The sequence below is a fragment of the Calypte anna genome, chromosome 2 (genome assembly GCF_003957555.1).
Source record: "Calypte anna isolate BGI_N300 chromosome 2, bCalAnn1_v1.p, whole genome shotgun sequence".
Lineage (NCBI taxonomy): Eukaryota > Metazoa > Chordata > Aves > Apodiformes > Trochilidae > Calypte > Calypte anna.
The window spans coordinates 150,247,573-150,262,149 of NC_044245.1; the positions used below are offsets into that span (position 1 = coordinate 150,247,573).

The window sequence follows — 14,577 nt, forward strand, 5'->3', positions numbered from 1 at the left end:
GAGTCCTGTGTCCAGTTCTGGGCCCCTCAGTTCAGGAAGGAGATTGAGGTGCTGGAGCAGGTCCAAAGGAGGGCAACCAGGCTGGTGAAGGGACTCGAGCACAGACCCTATGAGGAGAGGCTGAGGGAGCTGGGGGTGTTGAGGCTGGAGAAGAGGAGGCTCAGGGGAGACCTCATCACTCTCTCCAACTCCCTGAAAGGAGGTTGGAGCCAGGGGGGGGTTGGGCTCTTTTGCCAGATGACTTTCAACAAGACAAGAGGGCACGGTCTCAAGTTGTGCCAGGGGAGGTTTAGGTTGGAGATTAGAAAGATTTTCTTTACAGAGAGAGTGATCAAGCATTGGAATGGGCTGCCCAGGGAAGTAGTGGATTCTCTGTGTCTGGAGATATTTAAAAAGAGACTGGATGTGGCACTCAGTGCCATGGTCTAGCAACCGCAACGGTGGTTCAAGGGTTGGACTCGATGATCTCTGAGGTCCCTTCCAACCCAGCCAATTCTATGATTCTATGATTCTCTCTCAGTCTTTCATCCTCAGCAGAGCTCCTCCCTCCAGCCCTCTGATCATCTTTGTGGCCTCCTCTGGACCTGCTCCAACACCTCCATGTCCTTCCTGTGTTTGGGAAGAGGGATGCAGTGTTCCAGGAGGATCTCCCAGGAGTGGAGCAGAGGAGCTCTGGATGCAGCCCAATAGACAATTGGCTTTCAGGACTGCAAGCACACATTTTTGTTGGCTCATTTCCACTTCCTCATCCATCAATACCCCTGGGTCCTTCTCAGCAGGGCTGCTCCCAATCCCTCAGCCTGTACTCATATCAGGAATTACCCTGACCCAGGTGCAGGACCTTGCACTTGGGGAACCTTATGAGGTTCCCCTGGTCCTGCTCCTCCAGCCTTTCCAGGTCCCTCTGGATGGCATCCTGTCCCTCCAGGGAATCCCCATCACCTCTCAGCTTGGTGTCACCTGCAAACTTGCTGAGGGTGCAATGTGTTCTTATTGAAGATATTAATTCAGTCCCAGTATGAACCCTGAAGGGACACCACTTGTTACTGGTTTCTATTTGGACATTTTGCTCCTGAGCCTGATTCTTTAGATCCATCCAGAAGGTGAATCCACAACCTGGCAATGACCTCTCTGTGGAAATATCTCCAGCATTCAATCATTCCCTGCATTCCCCATTTCCATCAGGGACCCTCACAACCTCATCCCTCACACCCCAAAGCCACGATGGAGCTATTTTCCCACCTGGGGAATCCACCCATGGTGATCACCAACCCCAAATCATCACCATCAGGGATAGAGCAAACCAGTCCATCCCCAGAAATCCCTCCCAGTGTCATCTCCATCAGGACCAGGTGGCTCAGGGAAGGTGTCACCCACTGCTCATGGGATGCAGAAAGCAACAACAGAGAAGAGATGGGAACAAAGGGAGATTCCAGCAAAAGCCAAGATGAAACCTACTCCTCTTGGAGTCCATCTGAAGAGAAGTTCAAGTTGAAATCAAGAACCCCCTGCTTCATCTGTACCTTCCCACTTCACAGCTGTGATTCAGTGACTGCTTTTCCAACCTCAACTTCCTAATTCTCAGGTTTTGCTCTGCTCCTCCTTCTACCAAGATATCCAAGTGCAAGAGAGAAAAATCACAGCCCAGTATTTATCTGGGTGCTATTATCAACTAGCCCAGGCTATTAAACAGTTCAAGTTTGCCCTGATAAGCAAGATCTTTAATGGAAGCACCTGAATGCTGTTGAAGATACTACAGTTAAATAAAAGTAGCAATAAGAACCCTCATTATGCCATTACATTAAATAAGATGCAACTGGAAACCCACAAAGATTTCCCTGGCGATACATGGGGAGGATTTGGCATGGCAAGAAGGAAAAAAAAAACAAACTTGATAGGCTTTAAAACCTCCTCTTGTGGGCTTAAAACCTCCTCTTGTGGGCTATGGAGAATTTCCAACAGAAAAATCCCATTGTCAGTGCTGGGATTAGGAGATGGAGGGGCTGGAGAAGAGCAATGGAGGTGGGGAAGGGTCTGGAGCACAAGTTTTATGAAGAGTGGCTGAGGGCACTGGGGGTGTTGAGTGTGAAGAAGAGGAGGCTGAGGGGAGACCGCTCTGAAACCACCTGAAGTGCAATGATCAGCTCAGAGATTGGTTCCCAGCTGGGACCGTGGCACCAAGCCTGGTGGGGATTTGTAATTGGTTCCTTGGATGCTGATTTCCCCCAAAATAGCATCATTCTTCAGCACTGCAGCATCACCATTGGCTGTCAGGGTGGTGGATCCATGTAGATTTTTGAGGTCAGGGCTCTTTTTGTCTTCTTCTTCCCTTTCCCAAGTCCATTTTTGTGCTGGGAACTGCTCCACACGAAAGCAGAAATCCTGTGAGGAGCAGGTGAGGGAAGTGGGGATGCTCAGCCTGGAGAAATTATTATGATGAGGCCCAGGTGTCCCAGAGAAGCTGTGGCTGCCTCATCCCTGGAAGTGTCTCAGGCCAGGTTGGATGGGTCTGGAAGCAACCTTGGGCTGGTGAGAGGTGTCACTGCCCATGGAAGTTGGAACTGGATGAGCTTTAAAGGTCTCATCCAACCCAAACTACTCAGCAATGCAATAGAAGATGGAGGCGGATGCTGGGAATGAGCCAGCAAGCACCTGGATGAAGATTCACAGGTTGGTTCCTCACTGATTACAAGTGCTCAAGGAAAAGGGAAGCTGGAGGTCAACCTGGGACCAAGGGAGGGATAAAAAGATGCAGAAAGACCAACATCTCATGACTGTGAGAAGAGAAAAATGGTTTTTACTCAGCAGGCATAAGAAAGGAAAGGAAAGGAAAGGAAAGGAAAGGAAAGGAAAGGAAAGGAAAGGAAAGGAAAGGAAAGGAAAGGAAAGGAAAGGAAAGGAAAGGAAAGGAAAGGAAAGGAAAGGAAAGGAAAGGAGAGGAAAGGAAAGGAAAGGAAAGGAGAGGAAAGGAAAGGAAAGGAAAGGAAAGGAAAGGAAAGGAAAGGAAAGGAAAGGAAAGGAAAGGAAAGGAGAGGAAAGGAGAGGAAAGGAGAGGAAAGGAGAGGAAAGGAGAGGAAAGGAAAGGAAAGGAAAGGAAAGGAAAGGAAAGGAAAGGAAAGGAAAGGAAAGGAAAGGAAAGGAAAGGAAAGGAAAGGAAAGGAAAGGGAAAGGGAAAGAAAAGGAAAAGAGAGGAGAGGAGAGGAGAGGAGAGGAGAGGAGAGGAGAGGAGAGGACATGCAGTATGAACAGAGTTTATCTTCACCTTTTTTGTGATAACAGATTCAGGGGAACAAATACCCCCAGGCTGCCACTCCCCATCATGAACTCAAGATAAATAAGAGAAAAGCCCAAAGATATTTAGGTGCTAGCTAGGGGTAACACAGCTCATGTGGTTTTACCCAAAGAAATGTGTTCAGTTTAACGTAGCAGACAGAAAAAAGAAGTTTATGGTGAGAACCTGTTAGACTTCCACCAGAAAAAATCACCAACCTAACAAGTCATCAGACTAGAGAAACAGAAATGAGAACAAGGCAGTCAGCTAAGAAAAAGCCCCAGTGTTTGAATTTTCTGCAGAAAAATCAAGCAGCTGCCACTGTGAAAAACACCAAACTCCACAGCAGGGAGGAGGAGGATTTTTTCCAAGGAAGCAGAACTTCCTCAGGCAGCATGTGCTGAGCAGAACTACCCCTGACAGCATGAGAATTACCAATATTTTCATACAGTCCCAGACTGGTTTGAGTCAGAAGGGACCTTAAAAGCCATCTGGTCCTGGGCAGGGACACCTCCCACCAGCCCAGGATGCTCCAAGCCCCATCCAACCTGGGCTTGGACACCTTCAGGGATGGGGCAGCTACAACTACTTTGGGCAACCTGGGCAAGTGACTTGCTGTCACCTTTTAACTCTGCTGGTGAAGGGGACCTGCCATTCCAGCAGGGATTCTCATGGTTGATTTGCTCTGAAACTGCCAATGGGTCTCCCAAAATCCATCTTCATGGTTCCACTGAGCTGCTTTCCCAGCAGCCTTTCACTGGAGCTCTGATTTGTGTCTTGTCCACATAACACCAGGGAGCACCTCTTTGGTGAAGAATTCCTGGGGTTGTCTAGTGAGGAGAAAACTCTCTGGAGAGACCTTAGAGCACCTTTCAGTACCTGAAGGGGCTACAGGAAAGCTGGGGAGGGACTTTTGACAAGGACCTGGAGTGATAGGGCCCAGTCTGTTTTCAGTGGTGCCCAATGGGAGGACAGGAGGTGATGGGCATTGACTTGAACATTCAAGTTTCATCTAAAAATGAGGAGAAACTTCTTTGAGGGTGGCAGAGTGGGATGCTCAGAGAGGTGGTCTCCATTTCTCCAATTCTAGAAACATTCAAAACCCATCTGGATGCCATCCTGTGCAATCTGCTCTAGGTGAGCCTGACCTGGTGTGTGTGTGTGGGGCAAACTAAATCATCCCCAAAGATCCCTTCCTACCCCTCACATTCTGTGATAGGATAAGGGGGAACAGTTTGAAGCTGAAAAAAGGGAAGATTTAGGTTAAACATTAGGAAGAAAGTCTTCATTGTGACAGTGATGAGACCCTGGCCCAGGCTGCCCAGAGAAGCTGTAGCTGCCCCATCCCTGGAGGTGTCCAAGTCCAGGTGGACTTGGATGGATTTTGGGAGACCCATTGGCAGTTTCAGAGCAAATCAACCATGAGAATCCCTGCTGGAATGGCAGGTCCCCTTCACCAGCAGAGTTAAAAGGTGAGAGCAAGTCACTTGCCCAGGTTGCCCAAAGTAGTTGTGGCTCTCCCATGCCTGGAGATGTTCAAGGCCGGGTTGGATGGGGCTTGGAGCAACCTGGGCTGGTGGGAGGTGTCCCTGGACATGGACCAGATGACCTTTAAGGTCCCTTCTGACTCAAACCAGTCTGGGAATGTATGAAAGTATTGGTAACTCTCATGCTATCAGGGGCAGGCCTGGTCAGCATGTAAGGAAATTCAGCTTTCTTGGGAAAAATCATCAGGGACATCCAGGAGGTGTCCCTGGCCATGGCAGGGAGGAGGTTGGGACTAAATGATCAACAAGATCACTTCCAACTCAAACCATTTGATTCTTTTAAGGATGGAGCTGGTCATACTGGTCAGGGTTCACTGGGAGCGAGGAGTTACCAGCGAACACTGGAGCACGCAGAGCTCCAGCTTCCCTGTGATTTATTCCAGCCCGTTTTTCCATGTGTTTTCATCGTAGCCTCATTGTTTAATCTCCCCATGTCTTCCTGCTTAAAAGTCCCCACGGGGGAACAATTTACCCACAGGCTTCAAGGCAGCTGATGGAAACAATCCGGAGATCGGTATTTAATGCGGCCGCGCTCGCTAATGTACACCAGGGGGAAAAAGCTTATTTAATACCAAACAATTTTACAGATGCAGCACTTAAGAAGGGACCTGCCTGACTCACTTGCCTTTGCTCTGACACGCTGTGAGGGCTGGGGGGATGCCAACACCAAAACCTCCCCTCACCACGAGTCTTCTAAATCTAAGTTTTATTCCCCAGTCGGCAAATCACGGAATCAGCGAATGGTTTGGGTTGGAAGGGACTTTAAAAGAACATTTAGTTCCAACCCCCCTGCCATGGGAAGGGATAAATTCTACCAGGGACACCTTCTACCAGGGACATCTTTCACCAGAACAGGGTGCTCCAAGCTCCATCCAACCTGGGCTTGAACACTTCCAGCCAGGGGCAGCCACAACTTCCTTGGGCAACCTGGGTCAGGGTTTCCCCACCCTCACACTGAGGAATTTCTTCCTAAGATCTAATGATTTCCTCATCATAGAATCATTGAATGTCAGGTTGGAAAAGACCTTAAGGATCATCTGCTCCAACCCTTCTAATATTATTGTTTATATCAGATGTCTCAGCACCCTGTCGAGCTGAGACTCAAAACTTTCCAAAATGGGGGAATCCACAGCTTCCCATGGGAAACCATTCCAGTGCCTCATGGGGAAAAATTCTCCTCTTTTGTTCCATCAGAATCTCTCCCAGAAGCAACTTGTGCCCATAGCCCCTTGTCTTGTCCATGGGACTCCTTGTACACCAGGTTGCTCCAAGCCCCATCCAACCTGAGCTTGAACAAGGGGCCAGGGGCAGCCACAACTTCCCTGGGCAACCTGGGTCAGGGTTTCCCCACCCTCACACTGAAGAATTTCTTCCTGACATCTAATGATTTCCTCATCACAGAATCATTGAATGTCAGGTTGGAAAAGACCTTAAGGATCATCTGCTTCAACCCTTCTAATATTATTGTTTATATCAGATGTCGAGCTGAGACTCAAAACTTTCCAAAATGGGGGAATCCACCACTTGCCATGGGAAACCATTCCAATGCCTGACTGTCCTCATGGGGAAAAATTCTCCTCTTTTGTTCCATCAGAATCTCTCCCAGAAGCAACTTGTGCCCATAGCCCCCTGTCTTGTCCATGGGACTCCTTGTAGACCAGGTTGCTCCAAGCCCCATCCAACCTGAGCTTGAACCAGGGGCAGCCACAACCTCCCTGGCAACCTGGGCCAGGGTCTCACCACCCTCACTCTAATGAATTTTTTCCTGCTGTCTAATAACCTCCCAATCAGTCATATTTTGTGCCTATAAAGCCAATCTCAAAGCTCTCTGAGGTTGTCCATGGATGTAATGTAGGTGTTTGCCCTGATTCCCAGGTCCAAGCTCTCAGCCATGCAGAGATCTCAGCCCAGGCTTTCCCATCAAAGATCACAATATGCAGTGCCTGTTACTACTCCTCTGGGCCAGAAATTATTTCATATTATTTCATGTTTTAATTTATATTATTTTGTATTTTTGTATTGTTTTATTTCTATTCATCTTTGTCTTAATTGCTATTATTTGAGTATTACTTCAGAAACCAAGCCTGGGAGCTGCAAAGCCAAAGGTTTGGCAGAGAAATCACCTCTTGGACAAGCCAAACATCCTCCAAGCTCACCACTGCCCATGTCACCCACTTGCCACAGCATCTCTTGCCCTGCTTCTTCCTAGCCTTAAGGGACATGGCCACCATGGCTTCACTCAACAGTTTTCCATCATCCCTTGTGGCCACCAGCATCACCCCATCCTCCCCCAGTGGACTCGTGGCCCAGACTGAGCTGAAGGAATAGAGGAGGAATGACAGGGAACCAGAAAACAGCTTTTACCACGGAGCAGCCCAAGGAAAAACATCTTCAGGAAACCCTGAGGAGCACCTGTAAGAAGCCTCACTTCTCCCTCTCTTCCCACTTCTCCCATTGGGCTTCCTCCAGTGCAGGTGAGCAGCCCAGATGGATGAGCATCACCCAGAATAATCATTTCACGGTGTCTGAGAAGGTCAGCAAGCTCCAGGGAAAGAGGCACGGAGACTTCCATGGTGGGCATCATTTCATAGCTTTAGATAAGACCTCTAAGATGTTGTTAAGATGGCTCAAATTGCAGAATTATTTGGAGACATGTTTCAAGGTGAGCTTGCAAGTTCCTCCACTCCTTTTAGGAAGCTGTAGATCCATGTATGGACACACCAGGTGGAGTAATTTCCAACTCATGACAGAGGAATGGGTGAGGATGCTGGAAATCAAATCAATCAAATTAAATCAATTCTGGCTCTGCTATCACCACCTTCCTCCTGGAAACAGTTTAACTGGGGGTAACATTCCCTTAATGAAGGATGTGGTCATGCTCTCGTAGATGACCTGTTCCCAATGAGAGGATGTAGAGGTCCTCTCCCCAAAAGTGGAGGGACCTTTATGCTCTGGAGCCAATGTTCCTGAAAAAGGGACTTGAGAATGCAAAATTAATACTTTCCCACTTAAGTTCCTGATGAGGTCAGAGCAGACCAATCCCAGCACCTTTTCTTCAAAGAGCTGAAAGTTACAGCTCCTGGGATGGGTCAAAGGCTCATCAACTTGGCCTGAACATTGTGCAAGACATCAAGAAAGTACTTAAGAGGCAACGCTGCCAACGACACGTCATAAATTATGGATAATAATGGACACGTTTTAAAAAGATCTGATAAAAAAAAAAACAAACCAAAAATGGTGCTTCTTGAAAAGAGAGGCAAACACAACTAGGAGAAGAGCCCAGTGCACCCAACCCCAGCATGAAAGAACCTAATTTCCAGCCATTCCCATTGGAGTTTATCTCCCCAAGGATGCCACGCCGGGGTCGGGAACCTTCGCCTTCCACGCCTCCGCGGTTCCGACGGAGCTCAGGCAGCTCTTGGAATTCCTCGGACAGGGAAAGGGAGAAATGAGTGAAGATTTACTCCCTTCCTAAATAATTCAGAAGAAAAGGGACTGTGCATCTTTAACAAGCCATCGTTTTATGAAGCAAGGTTAACATTTTCACTTGATTCAGTAGAATATTATAAACTCTCTCGGGTCCATTTGAGGACTTTCTACTTCGAGCAAAGGAATGGACTCAGCACTTTTTATATTATTTAGAGAATAAAATTAACCCTTAATGGCCCAAGCTGGTATTTCTCCTCCCCACTTAAATATGGCCCTCTCAGCAATTTCTCCCCATATATAATTACAGGCTGCTATCCATCATCTGTAGGAGAATGCTTTTCTGACACTCTAAAAGTGACACAGTAAGCACTTTTACTAATAGAATAAATATTCTAAATATCTCTTTTATATTTTCATTTAAATTGGAATATTTTAAAAATAATTGTAAGGGCCCTGCCTGCGTGGCTGGAGCTGTGCTGGAGGGAGGTGGCAGGATGCCCACGTTTTCCTGTGGAGGAAATGTTTATCCTGCATGCAGTCCCCTCCACAAAAAGTAATTAGGCACAGACTAATTTATTGGCATCTCCCTCCACTGCTGCTGGTGTCCTGCTTTCCTTAAAGCTCTCACTTTTGGCTTTTTGCCCTTTCCTTTTGCCCTGTTTTTTTGCACGGATGGGTTTGCTTCTAGAAGGAACCATCAGCTCTTGTGTTTGGGTTCTGGGACAGGTTGGTGGCTTTGCATGGTGACACCAAAGGTGATGGGTGCTGAGCAGCAAGGGTTGCACTGGTTGGGTTGTTCCTCTGCCAAAGAGAAGAGGAGAAGAGATGGAGAAGAGAAGAGCCCCTTGGGAGCACAGGGATCTGAGCATCCAAATCCTCATCCCAGCAACTTCCCAAGTGGAAAGCAGGTGGAATTAAGAGGGAGCCTGAAACCTTCAGGAGCAGCAAGTCCAGGCAAAACCTTGTTAGGCAAACACCCAATCATGTGTTATCTATTAAATCAATAAAGCAATACCATTCCATAGGCCTGCTGGGGGGTATTTGGGATGGTGCCCTGGGAGCTGGAAGACTCAAGGAAAAAAAAATGATTCTCTCCTCTACTTCCAACCTACTACACCTCCCACCAGACCAGGTTGCTCCAAGCTCCATCCAAGATGCCCTTCAACTCTTCCAGGAGCTGGGAAGCCACAGCTTCTCTGGGCAACCTGGTCAAGGGTCTCACTACCCTCACAGTGAATAATTTCTTCCTAAGTTCTCATCTAAATCTTCCTGTTTTCAGCTTGAAATCCTTCCCCCTCAACCCACCCCTCCATGCCTTTTCCAGAAGTCCCTCCCCTGCTTTCCTGCAGCCCCTTCAGTACTGGAAGGTGCCCTAAGAGGTCTCTGGAGTCTTCTCTGAATAACCCCAACTCTTAGCCACCCTCCACAGCTGAGAAGTTGCCCTTCATTTCTTTTCTTTTCCTCCCTGCTTGTAAAGCAACCAAACCACTCTGACTGGAACTCTCTGGAAAGGCTCAGGACTGCTTTTCATCACATCCAGGTGTTCACCAGTTTCCAGCTCTACGGTGCTTGTAGATCATGTGAAAAAAACAGCTTGTGGCTTCAGCAAAGACACATCTGTCCCAGGACCCCAAGAGTCCCCAAAAATCCCTATTTTACCTTTTCTCCCATGGGGCAGTAGCCTTTGAGGAAATCCTGGCACACTTCTGCCTTTCTGGACACATAGACATGGCTGTAGGGACAGTTGCTGTTGTTGCAGATCCCTTTCAAGAAGTAGGAGCACACTGGCATCTGCAAGGGTAGAGAATGAGAAACCCATTAGTGTATTTCCCCCCCTAAAAAACCCCTTTATGATTAGGAACAGTTCCAACCCCTCCAGAACTGAAATAAAACCAGGACATGTGTAAAATAAGGAAACACCTTCTGCCAGCCACCATTCCCAGGTGTCCTGCAATGCAGGTCTGTGAAATTCTGTGGTCCTGCTTTATCTGTGGGATGAACACGCTGCCTTAGCATCCTTTGGGATGCTGGAAGAGAGGGTGGGATGCATGAAACTGTCACCAGAAAGAAAACAGCCTCTGTATGGCCCATGGAAGGGAAAATCCTAAGAAACTCTGCTATCAGGAGGGCTTTGCTGGTACCACACATGAGGTGGATTCATCTTCTCCTACCTAACCTTGAAGAGGAGAAAAGGGGTAGCTGCTCCCCAGGCTCCTTGCACACAGCAGGGACTAAACTGAGCTCATTGTCACCCAAAAAAGGGTCACAAAAAGGGAGACACAGTGGTTGTGATGGAAACTGTGGTGTAGGGTCCAGCCCCAAGACCCTCTCTCATGGTGGGTTTTGGCCATAGCAAGGGTCAAACCAGGATCCTGAGGGTGCCACACACCACCCAATTTGGCTCTTTTATGGGTATGGAGGTGGCTTGAGGGTGGGTTAGATCCTCCAAAAGGTGAATCCTGATGAGGAGAAAAAAAGAGAGCTTGCACCTCAGCAAGTATTTTTTTGGGGGGGGGATTGCATCACACCAAGGCACCAGCCTGGAACCCTCCAAGAGCTGCGAGTGATGGGATGATGCCTGTCTCTGTGTGCTGGAGGAGGGATGTTCCAGGAGGGATGCTCCAGGAGGGATGCTCCTGGAGGGATGCTTCAGGAGGGAGGGAAAGGAGAAAGAGAGCCATGAGCATCTGAGGAGAAGAAAGATTGGACCCACAGAGCAGAGCCCTGCACCCGAACTTCAGCACCGCAACAGCCGACAGGGAAAAGCGAAGGAGCAAAGATCCTCCTCGTCCTCAAACCACAATCTTCACCTTCTTGCCAGCTGTTATAATTAAAAACAAATTACCAGCCTGCTGTGATATTTCAGCATCCTTAACTCACCAGCTACCACAGGCAAACATCACCCTGTTAGGAAGCTGCCAATGGGAAGGTGCACGTCCTGAAGCCGTCTCGACGATCCGGCTCCTCCTTGCTCCATCCCTTGCTCCTTGCTTACAATTTGGATTTCCTCACTACTCCTTTCACCAGTAGTATCTCAGTCCTGTCAGCTCGAGCATCCCCCAAACTAATATTTACAATTCTGCACATAACCACGGGCGAGGCTATCTGGAAAAATCCCTTTCTCCTGAAGGGCACATTAGGGTTTTAACTGAATTGGCTCACTCGAGGCGAAGAGAGAAATGGAAAGAAGGAGGGAGGAATGAAAACAAAGGGTGCTTTAAAAGAGAAGAGTTTATTTTTAATTGTCTTTTAACTGCAGACATTAACATAAAGGACAGGGCTCTGGGGCTATCTTTTTTGGTGGTGGTGGTGTGACCGTAAATGATTCCCTTAATGTAGTTTTTGATATAGAGCCCAAATTAGCTCTAATAAAAAGGGATAATAAAGGCAGCTCTTCGACAAAAATAAACGCCTCCTAGCTGTCAAGCCTGAGCCATTATCAAGAGGAAGCAGCACTCTCATTTCAATTAACCTTGTTTGCACCCCACTACGTCCACACAAATAACAATAACATTAATTCAAGGCACTGGTGCAGTGCGTCCGTATTAGACAGCTCTGACTATGTACAGGCTTTGGAGCCAGCAGCTAATGAACCCGAAACTCCACGTGAATTTCCAAATTGCTCACAACAGAGTTTTGAAGCTCTATTAGGGAGAAAAATGCTGATTCTTTTTCGAGTTCCTCAAGGGGAAAAGCTGTTGTAGCAGCAGCAGTGGGCGGCTGCCCGAGTCCCAGCCTCTTGCGAAGCTTCAATCACAAACTCATTCATTCAGATTTATTGGTTTCCCTCAACCACCAGGACCCCATGGTGGAGAATTTCCCTGTGTGGGGGGCTCCTCAGCTGAGGGCTTTGTCCTGCAGCTCTTGCAATCCTCCAAGTGTCAGCTTTCCCTCTCCTCCAGGCTTCTTTTTTTCCATCATCAGAGGCATGGGTTGGATTTTGAAGGCATCTGCCAAGCATCGTGTCCATCAGGAGCCTGCCCCAGAGAGCATCCTCTACTTGGAGCAAGAGTCTTGCTGCTTAGGATGGGGAAAAGCTTCTTGCTGAAGCTATGCAGATTTCCCCATGTGAAACAGAAGGATTGTCTCCATTTTTTAGTGGGGAAACTGAGGCATGAGGTCACCCCAGAAGAGTTTTGTCCTCAAACTAATAAGTAAGCCCTGGAAGCTTTTGGTCCTTCATTCATTTTGGTCCCATTGCTGGTAACTTTCCAGTGAGATGAGATCCAGGATGATTTAGTTTTTTCTCTCCAGTAACATGGGACAGGATGGTAAGAAATGGCCTCAAGTTGTGCCAGGGGAGGTTTAGATTGGTTGTTAGAAGAAACTTCTTCACCTGAAAGGGCTGTCAGGCACTGGAACAGGATGCCCAGGGAGGTGGCTGAATCACCATTCCTGGAGGTGTTTAAAAGATGTGTAAATGTGGTGCTGAGAGACCTGGTTTAGCACTGGACTCAAGCACTGGGTTAATGGTTGGATGCAATGATCTTAAAGGTCTTTTCCAACCAGAACAATTCTGTGACAATAACCTGTGACAATAACCTTCTCCTATGAGGAGTTTGTGATGTTCCCCCCTACCCCCCAGACCACAACCCATCCTCATTAAACACACAGCAAACCCTTTCTCTCTTTAAACCCCCAACTCAAACAGCCCAAACCCAAGCTGCCTCCCAATTCCTCATTGGAGAAGCTCCAAAAAACACAGGAGTGGAGGAAAAAAATGTTGCCTTCCTCCACTGAGTGACTTCACCTGCTTTTTTCCACTGCTGATAAATGAGGCCAATGCCACCTTTGCAAGTAATCACCTGGGTTAACAGGGAGTTACAGGAGTTAAAAAGCAAAAGTCGCCTCTCGCGTTGGGTAGCAGCATCCCCACAGCTATAAATCACCCTGAAACAAGCTTGAACTAGACAGAATGGGTTGTTTCTCTTCCAGCCTTGCGTTGACAACAAGGTGGTGAGTGGAGACCTCTCAACTGGCCCCAGGGAGCCTTCATCCTGTGAAAAATAATCCTCCTTCCCCACGGAGTGTGACGTGCACGGCCAAAAACGTGTGCTCCAAAAGCATTTAGTTTCTAAGGCATGGCAGAGAGCTGGCACCTGGCTGTTTTCTTTGTAAGGCTTGTTAATTTAATGACTCAACTTGGGTTTAGGTGATGCTTCAGTAGAGGTGAGCTGCTAAGGAAGAAGGTGAGATGGGCAGAAGCCACCTCTGCCCCATGGGTCCCCTTTGCCAGGGATTCTGTTCATAATATACCACCAGCAAACTGGCTCTTCTGCACTGTCACCTCCTTTTTTAATTCAGTTTTATTATCATGATGATATTATCATCATTCTTCTCCTATTTCTAACTGGTCAGATTTCTTCCCCTATTTTTAACTGCTCAGATGCTGCTAAGAGGGAAAAACCAGTTGTCCCGATCATTCCACAGCCAGTGGTCCCCATCTATCCACTGAAAATGGAACCCAGAAGCCAAAAACTTGAGGTTTTCCTTGAAGCACCAAGACACACCTGTGTTTCTGGAGGGGAAACTGAGGCCACACCAGTAAATTATGCTGAGGAAAATATTTCTGAGGACCAAGACCAAGCTGGCACAAACCCATCTGCATCCAACCAGCATTTGGCGGACACAGCTATGGGCAACCAACCAACTCCTTGGCAGGTTCCACCTCCAAAGTCTCACCCAGGTTTTTGCTCTGGGACCTAAAAAAAAAAAAGCTCCAGCACCTGCTGAAATAGCATGTAATTAATTTGTACAGATGTAAGGCAGTGGTCCTGCATGGGCTGGATGAGTACCAATCCTTTTGGCACAGAGATGCAGGCAGTGGTTCCGTGCTGTCGTTACCTCTTGCACATCACTGACTCAGGTGAAAAAGTCTCATTGGCTCCCTGCCCCCTTCAAATCTGCATTAATTCTTGCAGTTCTGGATACACCACCAGCCAGGCTCTATGCAAAGCTTTTTTTATCTCTCTTGGCTTTTTTTATTTCTAAAGTCTAACTCTCTTGTTATAGAAAGAAAATAAACCAAAACGGAACAACAACCGAACCTCCAACCAGCCCTTGTTTCCTTCTATCAATTCTCATCCTCATCCCTTTGTTTTTTTTGACATGCCACAAGTCAGGGAGTACAGCTGTCCCCAGTCTATCTCCTCTATTTTATATACTGGTGATTAAGTGACTCTGAAGAGAGATCCATGTAAAAAACATATGGTGCTCTGTGCCTCCTTCCGAGCGGCTCCGCTCGCCGCCACGATAACTTATGAGCTCCCCACTGACAACGAACGTGCCTCAGGCAAAGGGAGAGGAAAAGGAGACAGGAAAACAGTCTGC

At 47.6% G+C, this 14,577-nt stretch overlaps 1 protein-coding gene across 2 annotated transcripts in view; it reads right to left on the reverse strand.

Annotated features, from left to right (window-relative positions):
- ZC3H3 (zinc finger CCCH-type containing 3) overlaps nt 1-14,577 on the reverse strand; it is a 228,250-nt gene that overhangs the window by 29,914 nt on the left and 183,759 nt on the right. For both annotated transcript variants that reach the window (XM_030444228.1, XM_030444227.1), the window contains exon 9: nt 9,907-10,038. In XM_030444228.1, the coding sequence (XP_030300088.1) occupies nt 9,907-10,038 (132 nt within the window). The remainder of the gene's footprint in view (nt 1-9,906; nt 10,039-14,577) is intronic.